This window comes from Ailuropoda melanoleuca, chromosome 4 (assembly GCF_002007445.2).
Source record: "Ailuropoda melanoleuca isolate Jingjing chromosome 4, ASM200744v2, whole genome shotgun sequence".
Lineage (NCBI taxonomy): Eukaryota > Metazoa > Chordata > Mammalia > Carnivora > Ursidae > Ailuropoda > Ailuropoda melanoleuca.
In genome coordinates this window covers 120,969,859-120,986,518 of record NC_048221.1, presented here as the reverse complement: position 1 = coordinate 120,986,518, position 16,660 = coordinate 120,969,859, and the positions used below count along the sequence as shown (strand labels likewise).

The following is a 16,660-nucleotide window of genomic DNA, read 5'->3' as shown; positions in this document are numbered from 1 at the left end:
TTATGAATGCTATGGCTTATCTGACCCACATCTCACCTTACTCTTTGCTCCTTTGGAATTCCATTCCATAGTCAGAGGAATATCAATTTCAGAAAATAAGGTTTCCCTGACATCCACCCTGAAGTTTCCTTCTGCAAGTCTCATCCTGTTACTTCTATGGGCCACACTATGTAACTCCTCTCCCTCTTCAGAGATTTGTAGAGATTGTTACCATGGCTTTCCCTTCACTGCCACTTCACTCAGCCATATGTATTTAATTCTTTTCATCTTTCACCATAAATCGGTCCCTTCAACTCTTAAATCAGCTCTCTGCTCTTCTCTGGACTAGTTCCAACTCTCACAATTCACCTCCAATAACTGATATTCCTTCGGGGAGCTCTAATTTCCTTTCTATCTTCCTTGGTCCCTTTGCCCTCTCCAGAAATAAAATCAGAAGGGACTGAAAGATATGTGAGGTCAAGGGTCAAGTGTATTGCATTGCATACATCTACTTTAAGTTTCTCAGGCCTCTCCATAGTACATGTAAAATCCCCAGTCATATATCCCCTTTCCTGGAGTGAGAGGGGGGTGCTTACAGAGAAACAGGCCCTCCTATCCCACAAGTCAATATCCTCTAGGCATCTGCCTGGGGGATAGCAGAAGCAAGATGTCAAAACATCCACAAAACAGGTTAAAAGTAGGGCTGAGAGCAATGTGGCAGACATCTCTTCTGAGATTTGGACTGTCCCAGAATGGTGCACCAAAATTCATACAGTCTCAGCAATGGCCTTTTTACCCTTCTACCCCTTCTACTCTCCATGAATGAGTGCTTTGAAATACTAATCCCATTTATGAATTCAAAGCAACCCAAGAAGTAAAAGCATTTGCGTGTCACGCATTATGAGGCATTATGAGGCCTCTCAGACATCCCAAACCACAAGCAATACAAAGTTACTGCTTTATCCTGACTGGGTGCTTTTCCATTTCAATAAAATTCCTAGTCATGGTCTTGTTCAGTTTCAGGAAGCTATCTTCAGTCTGAGACAAATGGGTTGCTGCAGGCCATTCACCACAACGGACACAGGCAGAACACCCTTCCCCTCCTCTCCCCTCCTGACAGTTAGCCCCATCAGCATGCCTGTGCCCCTCTAGACCAGACCACTGGTCATTTGGGCAGAAGCAGGGAGAAACAAGCTGAGTTGTGCCTATTTTCCCTTTGTATGCTTGAAAATCCTATGTAACGGGGAGTTAAATGCCTTTTCTACAACACGAGCCTATAGAAAAAGAATAAACCCATTTCCTCAAATGCAATAAATAGTAAAATCAATCCAAGTGTGAGAACCTAAGCTTGAATCTTCATTCAGGAAAGCGAATGGAACCACATGATATATGCTGCCCCAAAGATGAAACTTGATATAGCAGGGTGTGTCCACTCCCTCCATGGGGAGGTCTGCAGTGGAAACCGTATTCGAATGAGGCTGGGGAGGCAGTGGTAAGGCAAGAGGCTAGTCCTGCATGGCCAGCGCCTAGCTGAAAACAGCATATGCCTCAGAGCAGGAGAGCCCAGCCTGTTCCAAGTGTGATTACCACAAGGCCCCAAGTGCTTTTCAATAAGCTGTCTGTCTCTCTGGAGGTCATGGGGAGCTCATCCAGTTACACTTAGTGTCTTACTTGATCCCATCAATAATCATTTGATCCCAATGCTGCTGAAAAATGCTTGGCCAAAATTTCTAGGCTTTTAATGACAGAATCCTGGCTCTTTCTGAAAACAGCATTGCTAGATGTGTCAAATGATGCATAAGGCCTTGGTCCAACTGCCAAATGGACTACGATGCTGAGGGAGGACTTGGGACGCTCACAGAGCTTCCCTACTGTCCGTAGCAGAGCAGCTCTTGAAACACACTCCTCTCTACGGGAAACTCCCCTGCTCAGCAGCTTCAACTCTTTATCTAAGACTTGACTGGAGTATATTCTTCAAATGCACTAAGCATGTGACTCTTCAGACACCCACTGATAACTTCATGCCCCCTGCCTGTTTACAGTAGGCAAGTTCGGGGCTATGGAAAGGACCCCTTTTATCTGTCACCAACATCTCACAATAGCTGATCTAGACTGCTGGGCCTATGGTCATTTGACAAGAGGTGACAGGAAAGCTCCAGAGATATCATAGACATGAAAGGAGAAGAAAATCCACATTCCCAGAGGAGTCATTTTCATATCCATCACAATCACGTCAGGCGCTAGAAGAGAATGTTGCATGTATAGGCCACAGAAGCCATGCTGACATTAAAGCACAGCTGTCCTTCACAAAAATATCTGTGGTGAGACAACAGTATTGGTCTCCTACCTCAGTTCACAGAAGGCACCATCAAACTCATCAGACCCTGCCTCTTACTGTAAACTCTGCCTCTTAAGATAAATTCCAGCACTGAACACAAAGGGGTCATTTGTGGTGCCAATGACACCAATGCTAGTACTGAAATATGTATCCAGACTCTGTTTCCCTTGGGGACCACATACCAGAATGTTTTTTTGGGCAATGACTGAAGCACATCAGCTTCTAAATATCCCTGCTGCAGGAGAGTACTGGGCATGTGTGGGAGTATATGTGTGTGCTGGGACAAGCATGGCAGATACTTGTAGCTCTACAGTGGGCTCTTTTCAGTGCTCTCCATCCAATTAATACTAGACATTAGTAACCAGTGGAGCATAAAAATTTCATTTATTTCTGATGATGAGAATGATATAAAAGATGCTGGGTTTGCTCAATGGAATTAGTGTAGGCTTTTAAAAGGCATGATTTCTTTTCTGTGCTTTCTCATTCATTTACATTGTATATTTTATTCACTAAGCCTTTCCCCAGTGGTCTTAGGAGAGAAACATCCATTCAAAACCACCTGGTTTTCCAGTCAAAGAATACTGTGGGAAGAGTTAGAAGTGCCTGCACACACATCCCCAACTCAGTGAATAAAAGAAGAAAATGAGAGTAAATGAAACAGAAACCTCATTTCAGAAGTCTCCAGCAGAGAGATCTGCAGTGAAACAGGCCTGCCAGAGACTGTCACCCAGAGCTGCTGCTGCGGACATTCAAGCTAAGAATTAGAGGGGTTGGCGGCACGGGGGGGGGGGGGGGGGGCAGGTGTCCGCAGAACTGGTTATTTACCCTATTGTCTCTCCTGGCTTCACAGTGACTCCCTCAAAGGGAGACAATCTTGGCAACTTTGCTCCCTCTCTTCACATCTCCCTCCTGTCCCATGTTCCTTATAGTTCCTCTGGGGCTCTCCCAACAACATCTGAGAGGAAAAACAAGAGGCTGAGAGTGGACAGCATGCTGGGGTTGGTGAAAGGGGGCAGAATGAATTAATGAAGAGGCAATCCTTAGGTAAGCCAACATTTGAAAGAGAGAGCTAGGTAGAATTCAACAAGATGAAGAGTTCTACATTCTCTGAGAAAGTGTACCACATTTCCACATCTGTGATGGCCAGGAAGAGGAACAAGGGAAAGGGAAGATGGACAACAGTCTTGAGATCTAGAGCTAAGCTTGGAACACAGAAGTAATAAGGACATTTCAACCATCCCAGGGCCCCCTATTAGAAGTGCATCCAATTTTGGCTGGAACCCCATGTAAGTCAGTAGAAAGAGGTATTCTGCCAGGAACAGAAAAGTTTTCTCCCAACTTGGTTGCTGGAGAAGAAGGAAAACCCTTTGGGAGTGACTGTGTTCAAGAAAATAAGAAAATATGGTCTAACCCGGGGGGGAGGAGGTTTGCGGAAGGAGGGAAAGCACAAGGAACCAGAGGCTGGGATTTTGGAAACAGGGATTAGTTGACGGTGGTTGCAAATTGCTGCGTCTAAAAATACAAATCCCGACATGTTCAGGCGGGAACTGCTCACCGGTCCCCAAGATCTGGAAGAGAAGGCGGGGCTGGGAGGCGCGGATCGCCGCGGACAGCTTTCCCTCTCTGCCCGCTTCCGAAGCCTTCTTCTCTGGCATCAGGCGGATCCTCAGCCGCCCCTCGCCGTGGCGAATCCACCAGCTGAACAGCTCGCTAAGGTTGAACTGGAGCAGTCCCACAGTTGCCTCCTCTGGGGGACCGACGCAGCCCTCAAGGATAGCCTCCTCTCCCAGCTCCAGCACGAGCTGCTTGGCGCGCCGGAGCTTGCGAACCGAGCCGCCCTTCAGCACCCTGGTCAGCGTCCGTGCCTGGGCCGGGGCTGGCGAGCTGGCGCCTTCTGTCCAGGAGACCCCGGGCGGTGGCCCCACCAGCCGAAGTAGTGGGGCGCAGTCTAGAGCCAGCGAGCCATGCACCTCCGTCCGGCCAGCCCTCGGCTCCAACGAGGACGAAGGCGGCAGCAGCAGGTCCCGGGCATAGACGCGGAAGAGCGAGGGCACCACAAAGTCCACCGCCAGGCTCTTCCTCTGCAGACGTGAGTAGCTGAGCGGCTCCCGAGGCTGCAGAGCCGGCCCCAGGGCAGGTGAGCTCACGAGCTGGCCAGTCTCAGTCCCGGTCTCTGTCCCGGTCCCGGAGCCCGAGGCTGCCACTGAAAGCAGCGGCAGCAGCAGCCCTAGGAGCCCTAACGATCCCATCCCACTGGAGAAGGGTTGTTTATACTAGTCTCCCCACTATCTGGGATCCAGCCTCGCCCTTCACTTCTCCTCAAATGAGAAGGGTCTCCGAATAGTCCTTAGTCCTGAACGGCTCTTTCCACCTGATCTCTGGGGGATTATGCGTGCACTCGATTCTCTCGCTTTCCTCCAACTGCAAGGAGGCAAACAGGAGTCTGAATAAAATGGGGCTGGAAGCTCAGGGGCGTGTCAAGAGACCCTGAGCGCCTCGGGCTCAGCAGCTGGGACCTTGTGCGTCTGGAGCACCACGACGAGTGCCGCGCCTTCGTCTGTACTTGCTGCGCTCCAGAACAAGAGGAATTACTATGGTTGAAGGGAGGCGGCAATGGGGTGCTGTCCTCTCCTGCCCCCCGCAGCTTGAGCTGTGGTCTGTCTGCTCTCCAGCAGCCTCCAATCCTCCGCAACTTTCCAGCTGGGAACGATGGCTCCAAGCGTTCTGCTGTCCTAGCTCCTTCCTCTGTACTCCTTTCGGCTTCTGAGCTCCTCTCCCTTAGTGTAGCGGAAAACCGGGGGCAGGGGTTGCTTTCTCGCAACCCTCCTGCAACCCTCCGCAGCGGGAAGTCTGCGGATTGCACTGCTCGCTGAACTTCTGGGCTTGAATTGAGCCCCCGCGCTGTGAAGCGGAGGCTCAGGCCACCGCCGTGCCAAGTTTGCAGCGTCCTTGCTCTCCCGCGTCTCGTCTGCTCAGACTTCTCGGGCACCGAAGCGGCCCCGGCGGCAGCAACCGAATGAAAGCATTCCGGGCAAGAGAGCCCGAAATCTTGCTGCCCCCTCCTCACCCACCGGCAGCCGCCCCCCACCCTCCAGCTTCGGGAGGCTGAGCAGAGGGCGGCCGAAAGGCGCCTCTGTGCTCTGCGACCCTCCGGACAGCGGCGACGGGATGTGCCAGCTGCTACCTCCGCTGCCGCCCCCAGAGCCGCTGGATCGCATCTGCCTGGGCGCCCGCCACTAGCAGCTGGCGGAGTCGGGAGCTCTTGCCGGGAGGGGGCGGGACCGCGCCGAGGGCGGAGCTCGAGCGCCAACTCCGCGCTGCTGCCCGGTTCACGCAGGCTCGCCCCGCCCCCTCACACTCGCCAACCAATGGCGCAGCGAGACAGGATCCTATGCAAATCTGTAGAGGCCTCGGCATTCATTGAGAAAAGCACAGGGCCCGCCCCGCCCTCCCTCTATCCCTCTCCCCTCTCTCCTTCCCTTCCTCCAGATTCCCTGCCCTATTTCTCTGCTGTGTGAACAGGAGCGTGTTTTGGATAAATGCGAGGATTGGAAGAGGCCTTTGCAATCAAGCACTCTCCGTAATTATGCATTTAAGAGATTAAACGGGTCCGACTTCAGAAAATCTGGTTCTGGAATAAAAGTGGAGACGAGGGGAAGGGAGGAGTGGAGGAGAGGCAGCACGACATTGCCAAATCCGAGAACAGCTAGGATTAGGGCCCTGAGACGGAATCTTCTCTGACCCTTCCATTATTTAAACGCATTCCTGGGAACCTGGTGGTTCTGCCATCTACGCGAGAAAAGTTAGCAGTGTGGGGGTAGAGAGTGACGATGATCTCCAAGAGTTCTTCAGCTACAGCAAGTACATTTCAGACCTGTCAGTCATCCTGCGTTTTCTGAGAACCCTGCTTGAACATGTGTCACCTCCTTTAGTCTCTGCAAGGTAAATATTTTAAATTTCAGCTTTAGAGATGAGACAACTGAGTCACGGAGAGGGTAACTGATTTTCATTGGGTCACACAGTCATATGTGCATCCCAGGCCCTCTCTCATGTGCTCTTATTCATACTGCTCTACCTATCCCTCCATGAGTAACAGGCCAAGAAGATCTAGGGGTGACTTAGCTGGAAGGAATAATGATCGAACACTTGCTCAGAGCCTTGGGAGAGTTCATTACCAAAGACCATTTTTTATTCATCTGTAAAGTAAAGACTGTGTACCTCTGGTCTCTCTTTCCCTTCATCTCTTCTGAGCTGCCAACACAGAACTCAGATAATGGCTGTGTTTAGAACAAGTGGTTCACTAGGACCAAAGACAAAACTATAGTATTAGGTTCACACAAATGCCCTCCATTCCTTCAGAAATCCCCCTCATTCCTTGTCAAAGGTTGATTGTCAGGTCTTGTGCAAACTGTCAGAGCAAAAAATAAGGCAAGATCCTCCCCTGAGGAGCTCACAGCCTGGAAGACAGCAGAGACGCTTCCTCATAGAATAGAGCAGAGTGGAGTTGAATCCCTCTCACTGAGCTGCAGACTGCTGCAGTAACGTGTCCCTTGCCTCACAGGAGATGGTACCAAGCAAGCCTCTGCTCTCCCAGGCTGGGCTCCTTCAAGCATTGTGGTATTGCCTTTGGCATCTGGAAAACCCTATAACAAAAGAAACTTAATTACAGGAATATTTTGCTTTCTGCTGTATGTTTGACCACTTAATCTGACAGGTAACTGGCTTCTCCCTGGAACTCAAACTGGGTACACTGACTTTACAAGTTTAAAGGCAAAGAAGGATCTGACCCAAGAACAGAAAGGATGCTCCAAACTTGGTAGAGGAAGAGAGGGAGGGAGAAAGAGAAGAGGAAGGAAAGGGTATGGAAGTTAATACTAGGAAAGGATATGTTGGTTAATACTTTCTGGTATGTGAGCACATATGTTTGGATTTTCATCAGATTTCACTGGCATGCACACTGATGGAAGAATAGTTTTCTATTTTCAATGTTAAAAAGACTCATACGTAGGCCCTTTCACTCCTCACTCCATTCCTTATTCTCTACATAATTCTTGTCCAAAGTCAAATTAATTGGAGTCATTTGTCAAGAACTATGAATCGTCTGCTACAATCAGTGGCCACTAGGGGGCTGCAGAGACTTGAAACTTCAGCTGAGCCACCAGGGTTTAACCTTCTCCCAGGTAGTATCTGGGACCACTGCCTTTGTACCTAGTGCACAGAGGGATCTCAATTAATTCTCATGCTTTTATGAATTCTTTCAAATTTCCCTTGAAGGAGGAAAAGTGTTTCTCCCTGTACATTAAATCACACCAAATCTCAAAAATGTTCCCTTTTTGTTAATTTTAAAAGAGAGGCAGGAATGAGTATTGATGGTCTATTGGTCACTATACCTATGCATCTGCAGGAGTGTGTGTGTGTGTGTGTGTGTGTGTGTGTGTGTGTGTGTGTGAGACATCACCCACTGGCCTTTTGGGGGAACGTATATATGATTATTTCCATCACAAAGACAAAAACAGTTAAGGATCAGAGAGACAAAATAATTTGCCCAAGGTCAAACAGCAAGCAAATAAAAGCACTGGAATTCAAACCAATGATTCTTTTTCTCTGAAATTTACACATCCCTCTGGAACAAATTAGGCCTTTTTCTCATGCCTACAGCTATAATGTTGACTCCTCTGCCCTATATCTTCGCCATCTAGAGGAAGGGAGATGAGAAAGTGCAGTTAAGAGCAAGGAGGGGAAGTACAGACAGGGATAAAAAAGTGTGAGCAAGAGTGACAGCTAACATGTCTTGCACACATATTATGGGCCAGCATATTTCAAAATAATTCCCATGCATTATCTCATTTAGGATTCCCAGTAACACTATGAGGGGAAATAAAAGTATCTCTTTTTTACAGATCACAAATGGAAGCTCAGAGAGAGTGAGTTCCCAAAATAAGATTACACAGGGAATAAAATCTGTTAAAGGATTTGAACCTGGATATCTGATGAAGTCCATAGTCTCAAAACCTGAGCAATCTCACAAGAGAGAAACGGAGCAGGGCAGAATAGACTGAGGTGGGTGGAGGGGAACAGAGGAAGAAACTAAAAGCCCAACTCAAAAAGGGAGAAGCAAGGAGTAGGGTTGGGGGAGGAGGACAGGTAGCAGATATTGGAAGTCCTGATGGGCTGCTGCGAGTCACCTTGCCATTGATTTGACCAGTTAAGATGGGAGGGAGGAAAGTAAGTAGACCACGAACCAAGAGAGGAAAGGGCCAAGTTGTACAGTGAGAGCAGCAGGACCCTCTTCAGGAAACTCCCAATTTCTGAAAACAGAGAAGTGGACAACTCAGTTAAGGAGGGGTTTGAATTCTCTCAAGGGAAACAGTAATAAAAACTCATCTCAAATCCAAGCAATGTGATTTAAGGCAAAACTCATCTCACAATTGCAAAAAACCTGATGGTGACTTACAGGGTTAATTAAGTCAGGCATCCAGTTGGTCAGGGAGGAAGAGGAGGAGGAGGAAAGAGGGAAAGAAGGAAAACAAGAAGAGGAGCAGGAGAAATAAGGAAGAGAAGGAGAAAAGAAGGTAGGAGAAAAATCAGGAAGTCAAGCTGAAGTTAGGCATTATAAGATACTCGGGCTAAGATATTTGGAACCCACAACTGAAATAGCTTACCCTGGGTCAAGATCAGGAATTGGGACCCAGAAGAAACATTCAAATGAACTATGGATTTGTAGTTAGGAAACCTGCTTTCAATCAGCCTTGCTTAAGAGGCTTTAGGACCCTTAGGAAAACCCTTGATTTCTCTGGGCTCACGTATCAAATTAGAAGGAACAGGTATAGTATTTAAGACACACATCCACTCTGAAATTCTGTGCGAGAGTCTCCAGTTGGCTAAAGGGTCTCATCCAAGACTGGGGACCAGAGTTAACAGGTACTAGAAGGAGACAATGAACCTGCAGGGGAACCAGGAAAAGAGCTTGGACCTAATGCTAGCCAAAGAAAAATTAAAATAAAACAAAAACTTATTTTAAAAAATGTCTCTGCCACTAGACACACCTGAGCTTTGAATCGATAGCCTGCAATTGCTGACTGCTCATACATAAGGTGTCTTCTAATAATAATCATACTAAGAGGAAAGTAAAGTTAGTAATTCAACCATTATTTATTAGGTACCTACTGCGTGCATGGATTTGCATGAAGTGCTAAGGAGACACACTGTGGTAAATAAAATAGTTAAGGTTCCTATCATCATGAAGCCATGATACAATTAAAATTTTTTAAAGATTTTATGTATGTATGTATGTATGTATGTATGTATTTAGAGAGCATGTAAGCAGGGGGAGGGGCAGAGGGAAAGAGAATCTCAAGTAGATCCCCTGCTGAGTGTAGAACCAGACATGGGGCTCGATCTCATGACCCTGAGATCATGACCTGAGCTGAAATCAGGAGTAGAACACTTAACCAACTGAGCTGTCCAGGCACCCTGATAAAATTAAATTTAAAAAAATACAAAATTATGGGGCGCCTGGGTGGCACAGCGGTTAAGCGTCTGCCTTCGGCTCAGGGCGTGATCCTGGCATTATGGGATCGAGCCCCACATCAGGATCCTCCGCTAGGAGCCTGCTTCTTCCTCTCCCACTCCCCCTGCTTGTGTTCCCTCTCTCTCTGGCTGTCTCTATCTCTGTCGAATAAATAAATAAAATCTTTTAAAAAAAATACAAAATTGAATTCATACCTATGCTACAACTAAGCAAAAGTTACAAATATTAAAAAAAAAAAAAACCCTGGAGGAAAACACTGAAAATCAGACTTATTAGGGTGGCAGAATTGTGGGTGATTTATTTTTCTTTTTACAAATGACTTTAAATGGTTTTGTATAACCAATAATAATAGCATCTGATTCCTATTAAAAAAAAAAAAGGAGGAGCCGTGAGGATACCCAGGTTATGTTGTAACAACAACAACAAATCTCAGTAACTTAAAAACACTGAAATCTATTCTCATGTTCTCTGTCCATTTCAGGTGAGCAGAGGGTTCTGATCACAATCAGTTAGGGACCCAGGCTGACGGAGCCATTACCAGCCGGCTCCTGCACCAACAACTAAATACTCCAGCCTGGAAGTGGCCCATGTCATTTCCGCTCACAACTCTGGAGGGACATATACATATGGTTCTACCCTACATGAGAGGCCCCACAAGGCAGAGTCCAAAATACCTAGCGAACAGCCTTCCTGGCTCCCAGGGAAGGAGGAAACCTGCAAGTACTGCATTATTTGACTCAGACCAGGAAGGGTCTAGAAGACGGAGTTACCCAGAGGAAAATGACCTAATTCTCTTGGGATCCACAGCCAATGGGTCGCCCTGCTGCCATCAGAGAGCACAGCCTCTGAGTCTGTACGTAAGTCACTGCAGAAACAACGGAAGAGCTCCGCCTCTCTTCTCCGTCCCAAGCATGATAGGAGAGGCCACAGAAAAAGCCCTTCTCAACCACAGAGAGTAACAGCTCTCTCCTGGAAACTATAAACAATCTCATATTTCCTGAAGAGAAGAGTGACAACCAGAGAGATCAGAGCCAACAGTTTGCTACTGTGTAGTTCACAGCAATCCCCATGTTTGCCAAAGCAGATACATTAGGGAGAAAGGGCGTGAGCTTTTACTGTAACTAACACCTGTTGGTCTTATCACCTGCTGCTATCCTAATACTTTCTCGGGGTCTTTTTATATCCTTTTTGGCTAAGGAAGATGAAAATAAAATTTGGGGAATAATTTGGTGATCAATATGGTCTTCTCAAAAAGCCTTTTAAAGAGCTCCACAGCAATGCACAGTATCCATTCCATTTTAGTTCTTCTGATTTCCAGCCAACACAGGTTAGCACCCTGGCCTGTGACTTTTAGTGGCATCAAGAAGGCTTTGGTATCTTAGAGCCTAGTCACGTCCATGGGATAGATCAAATGGACCATGGGCAAGATAATCTCTGAACAATGGGTTACAGCTAATTTAATGATCACAGTAACACTTCCCACTGGCCAGTCCTATCTGATCCATCATTTCGCATCTCCATTGTCCTCCCTGGGCCTGTGTGCCTGATTTCCTTTCTTACCCAGACCCAGGGCTGGCTGAACCTCTTTGACTCAGCCCTACTCAGTTTAGCGACCAACCTTGGTTCTACTTAAGAAGAATTAAGATCAGAACTGACATTCATGCTAATCCCCCTCTCACTTTAAATCTTATTTCAAACAAATGTTATTTTTGTTTTGCTCCTGTGACCAAGCCACAACTTATCCCTCCTTTCCTAAGGGACTGGGTTTAGCCCTGATCTTCCAGGCAATCCCCTTTCTCTGCAGTCTGCTTTCCGTTGTTTGCCTTCCCCAATGCGAGTCCCATGCCGACTCAGCTATGTCCCAGTCCTCTCTCCCAGGGATAATGAACTAAGGATGCTCACATTTCCTCCCTTCCCCCCTTCTTCTGATTGAGTCCACAGCCCACACAGAGCATCACGAATTATCATGGGGTGCAGGCCATGGCCATGGCTGATTAGAAGAGAGTCAAACATCTGACTCCAGAGAGGCCAGTCCCCAGGCTAGATGAAACCAATCAGCTTCCCACTCCAAAATCTGAACTAGGTAACAGGGACTGTGTGACACTGACATTTGAGTCATGTTATTAGTGGGGCACTGGCATGTCCCCTTTCTTGAGGACTGATGGTTTCCAATAAACCTTCCTTTTTTTATAATAATTTTTTATTATGTTATGTTAGTCACCATACAGTACATCCCTAGTTTTTGATGTGCAGTTCCATGATTCATTACTTGGGTATAACACCCAGTGCACCATGCAATACGTGCCCTCCTTAATACCCATCACCGGCCTATCCCAATCCCCTACCCCCTCTCCTCTAAAGCCCTCAGTTTGTTTCCCAGAGTCCATAGTCTCTCATGGTTCATTCCCCCTTCTGTTTACCCCCCTTCCTTCTTCTCTTTCTTCTCCTACCGATCTTCCTACTTCTTATGTTCCATAAATGAAGATCTACAAAGAACTTCTCAAACTCAATACACGGGAAACAAACAATCAAATCAAAAAANGCACAGCCAAGGAAACAGTCAAAAAAACTAAGAGACAGCCCACGGAATGGGAGAATATATTTGCAAAGGACACCACAGATAAAGGACTGGTATCCAAGATCTACAAAGAACTTCTCAAACTCAATACACGAGAAACAAATAAACAAATCATAAAATGGGCAGAAGATATGAACAGACACTTTTCCAATGAAGACATACAAATGGCTAACAGACACATGAAAAAATGTTCAAAATCATTAGCCATCAGGGAAATTCAAATCAAAACCACACTGAGATACCACCTTACACCAGTTAGAATAGCAAAAATTGACAAGGCAGGAAACAACAAATGTTGGAGATGATGTGGAGAAAGGGGATCCCTCTTACATTGTTGGTGGGAATGCAAGTTGGTACAGCCACTCTGGAAAACAGTGTGGAGGTCCCTTAAAAAGTTAAAAAATACCTTCACTTTTTGAGCAAATTTGGGATGGACTTTGCTCCTGGCAAATCAAATTAAGACACACTGGTCCCTCTCGCTGGTCCTTCCTGGCACTGACTCTCTGCCTAGGTTCTGTTGTCTAAGCCTAAAGGCACCGACCCCCAGCACTGCTCACCCTGTTGTCTAGGACTGACCCCAGAGTCCCCTGCTTTCCCTTCTGTGCTGACTGGGAATGGAGTATCCAGGTGGATTTGGCCAGCACTGGAAAACCTAGGACCATATTTTCAAAGCTACAAATCTAAACATGTGGTCTGATAGGACCTCTATCTACAGCAGGTTTCCACATACACAGGCAATTTGGATGTTGCAATGTTCATATTCTGCAGACATTTCAAGACTCTATAGAAAATAAAGTTACATCATGCTGATCCAAATCAGCCAGGATGCAAGGTTATAATTCCAATAACCAACACCCAGGCCCCCAGAACTTGACAGCAATCCTGCAAACATGGAGAGCTATCTAGTTGCATAAGGGAAGAGCCTTATGTATACCTCCTTTCCCTTCCCAAGTTTCAAACCCTACCTAAAGGTTCCTGATGATTTGGTAGTCTCAGTATGGCCCAGCTAATCAGTTCCTATTCTGCAGAACAGACCCTCAAACCTCCCACCAATCCAGGATGCTTGTTCATGGGAAGCTAGCCAGCCCCAGAGGCTTGCCCATTACTTTGAATAGCAAGTGTCCACCAGTGGTATCTAGCTTCAAAGATAGCCCCATCTCCTTATATTTGCAGCCTTGTGCATTTCCCTCCCACACTAAATATGGCTGACGAGTGTCACCAACAGGATATGTAACAAGGATATTGTGTGACTTCTGAGTTTGGTCATAAGAGACATGAGACTTTCTTGGATCACTTGCTCTGAAGGAAGTCAGCTTCCATGTCATACAGATATTTAAAGATTTATTTATCTGAGAGAGAGAGAAAGCAAGCAGGGGTGGGGGGCAGAGGGAGAGGATCTCAAGCAGACTTCTGCTGAGCACAGAGGTCCACGCAAGGCTCAAACTCAAGACCCTGAGATCACGATCTGACCTGAAATCAAGAGTCAGACACTTAGCCAACTGAGCCACCCAGGCGCCCCAAGATATTTAAGAAGCCATATGGAGAGGTCCATGTGGGAAGGGACAAAAGATTCCTCCCAACAGCCAGCCCTCGCTTGCCAGGCATGTGAATAAGTCACCTTGGAAGTGGATCCTGCTATCTTGACTGTAACCTCCGAAGAGGCCCTGCGCCAGAAACACTTAGCCAAGTCAAATCTTGACTCACATTAACTTGTGAGATGACAAGATTTATTGTTATTTTAGGTTGCTAAGCTTTGCACTAATGTGTTGTGCAAGCTGCAAATATACCACCACTTCCTATTCATTAGGTTCCTCTGCCTCCCCTTCCACCTGCTTCCCCAGCCAAGCCACGCAGATCAGTCCTCCACAGCTGGTGCTGCATGTGCCCAAACATCCACAAACATGGGGTTCGTCCACTGAGGCAGAGTCTGTCCAGCACCCAGGGGCAAGATACCCCTCAAATATACCTCACTGTTCTACCGGCACTGCAAGAGAAGCTGCACATCCCCTCATGGCCCTGGGAATGGATCCTTTCCATTTCCTTCTTTCTTTTATAGCACTTTCTTTCTGTTTATAAAAGCGATACATATTAATTATAGGAAATCTGGAAAATTCAGAAGTTTAAATAACCCATAGTCTCGCCACCCAAAAATAATGACTCAAAATGTGGATATATTTCCTTCCAGCATTGTTTTAAATTACTACAATTTGACTCATGCAAAGTTATATCCTGCACTACTTTTTTTAACTTAACATTATATTGTGAGCATTTTCCCATATCACAGAACATTCTAGGGATTTATGATTTTTAATGACCGCATAGAATTACAATGTGTAGATGTACCATAATTTGTTTAACCAATCTCTATTTTTGAACTTGTGGGGTTTTTCCAAGTCTCTACTGTTATAAATAATGCTGTGACAAATATTCATGTACATCAATCTCAGCCCATGACTCTGATTAATTCTATAGCTCATAAATCTGTTTGCATTTCAATTCATTTCTTTAGATCCTTTAAGTTTCTTTGTAAAAAAAAAAAAAAGTAACCATTAACAGATGCACAGAATTTAAAAGTTACAAAAACTAATGCAGTGACCCGGGTGCCTGGGTAGCTCAGTCTGCTGAGCATCTGACTCTTGATTTCGGCTGGGGTCATGATTGACCCCACATCAGCTCAGCACTTGAAGGGGAGTTCGCTTCGGATTTTCTCTCCCCATCTCCGTCTGCCCCTCCCTACCATGCTCTCTCTCTCTCTCTCTCTCTCAAATGGATGAATAAATCTTAAAAAAAAAGTTATGCAGTGAAGTACATCTTTCTCCCACCAGGGTTCCCTGGTCCTCTCAGTGTCCTTTCCCCTCACTTTTTACCCATTCAGGGGTATCCATGCAGAATTTCTCTGTGTATATAAATCACATATGTATAGGTCAGTGGTTCTCAAGGTGTGGCCCATGGACCACCGGGGGTCCTCAAGACCCTCTCAGGGATCCCATAAGATCAAAACTATTCTCATAATAATATCAAGGCATTATTCACCTGCTTCACTTTTATTCTCTCACAAGTATACAGTGGAGTTTTCCCAGAGGCTACATGACATGTGATTACATCATCACTTTGACAGCTAATGAAATGTGTGCTTATGAATTCTTGGGCTTTCTAGAATATTCTAAGACAACTGAGAACACTTGATTAGGGTCCTCAATAATTTTTAAGATTGTAAAGGCCTCTGGAGACCAAAATGTTTGATATTTATTGATAGAGACTTCAAAACACACATACACACATAACTGCTAGCATGCCATATATACATATATACATTCTGTAGCTTTTTTTTTAATATGACAATATATCTTCAAGATTATTTCATCTCAGCACCTATAAAACAGCCTTAGTGTTTTTAAGTGACTGTATTTCATTCTATTTTATGGTTGTTCCATATGTATTCAACCAGTTCCTATTGATGGAATTTAGGAGGGTTTTTTTTCAAAACTTTGCTTTCATTATTACTACTATATAACAATAAATACTGCACAGAATAACCCTATATGCTCCTCATTTTGTACAAATGCAAGTATGTCTCTATAGTAAATCCATAGTGGTGGAACTGCTGGCTCAAAGGATATGCACATTTAAAACAGGTACTGGGAAATTGCCTCACAAAGAATATATCAATTTTTATGCCCAAAATAGTTGAGAGTGATTGTTTCCTCACAGCTTCACCATCAATCACACTGTGTTATCAAACTTTTGATCACTAAACTCTGATAATTAAAAATATGGTATCCCATTGTACTTTTAAATTCTATTTCTCCCATTCTGAGTAGAGCAAGTATATTTTCCTATTTTGAAGTCTTCTTATCTTCTTTGGAAAGTCTCTACTTATGTAGTTTGTCCATTTGTCATTTATTAATTTTCTTATTGACTAGAGGGATATCTTTATATATTAAGGAAATTAGCACATTTTTGCCCTTTATTTTATCTTACCATTTAAAATAGATTTTGCAACTATCAAACTAATAATCTCTTGTAAAGCTTCTGGGTTGTAAGCTCCCCTCATCCAAAATGCACATGTATTTTAAAACTTATCCTATATTTTATCCTAGTATTTTTATGAGTTTTTATGGTTTGACCTTTTTAAACCATTTGGATTTTTTTGGTAAAGAATGGAGGTCCAACTTTATCTTTTCATTTTCTTCCTGCATGGGACTCACTGAATTCACTCAATATTTATTTCATG

At 45.3% G+C, this 16,660-nt stretch overlaps 1 protein-coding gene across 1 annotated transcript in view; it reads right to left on the bottom strand.

Moving 5' to 3' along the window:
* ALK (ALK receptor tyrosine kinase) overlaps positions 1-4,620 on the bottom strand; it is a 678,810-nt gene extending 674,190 nt beyond the window's left edge. The window contains exon 1 of the mRNA XM_034659705.1: positions 3,873-4,620. Within this exon, the coding sequence (XP_034515596.1) occupies positions 3,873-4,566 (694 nt within the window). The 5' untranslated portion in view covers positions 4,567-4,620. The remainder of the gene's footprint in view (positions 1-3,872) is intronic.
* Between the last annotated feature and the right edge of the window lie 12,040 nt (positions 4,621-16,660).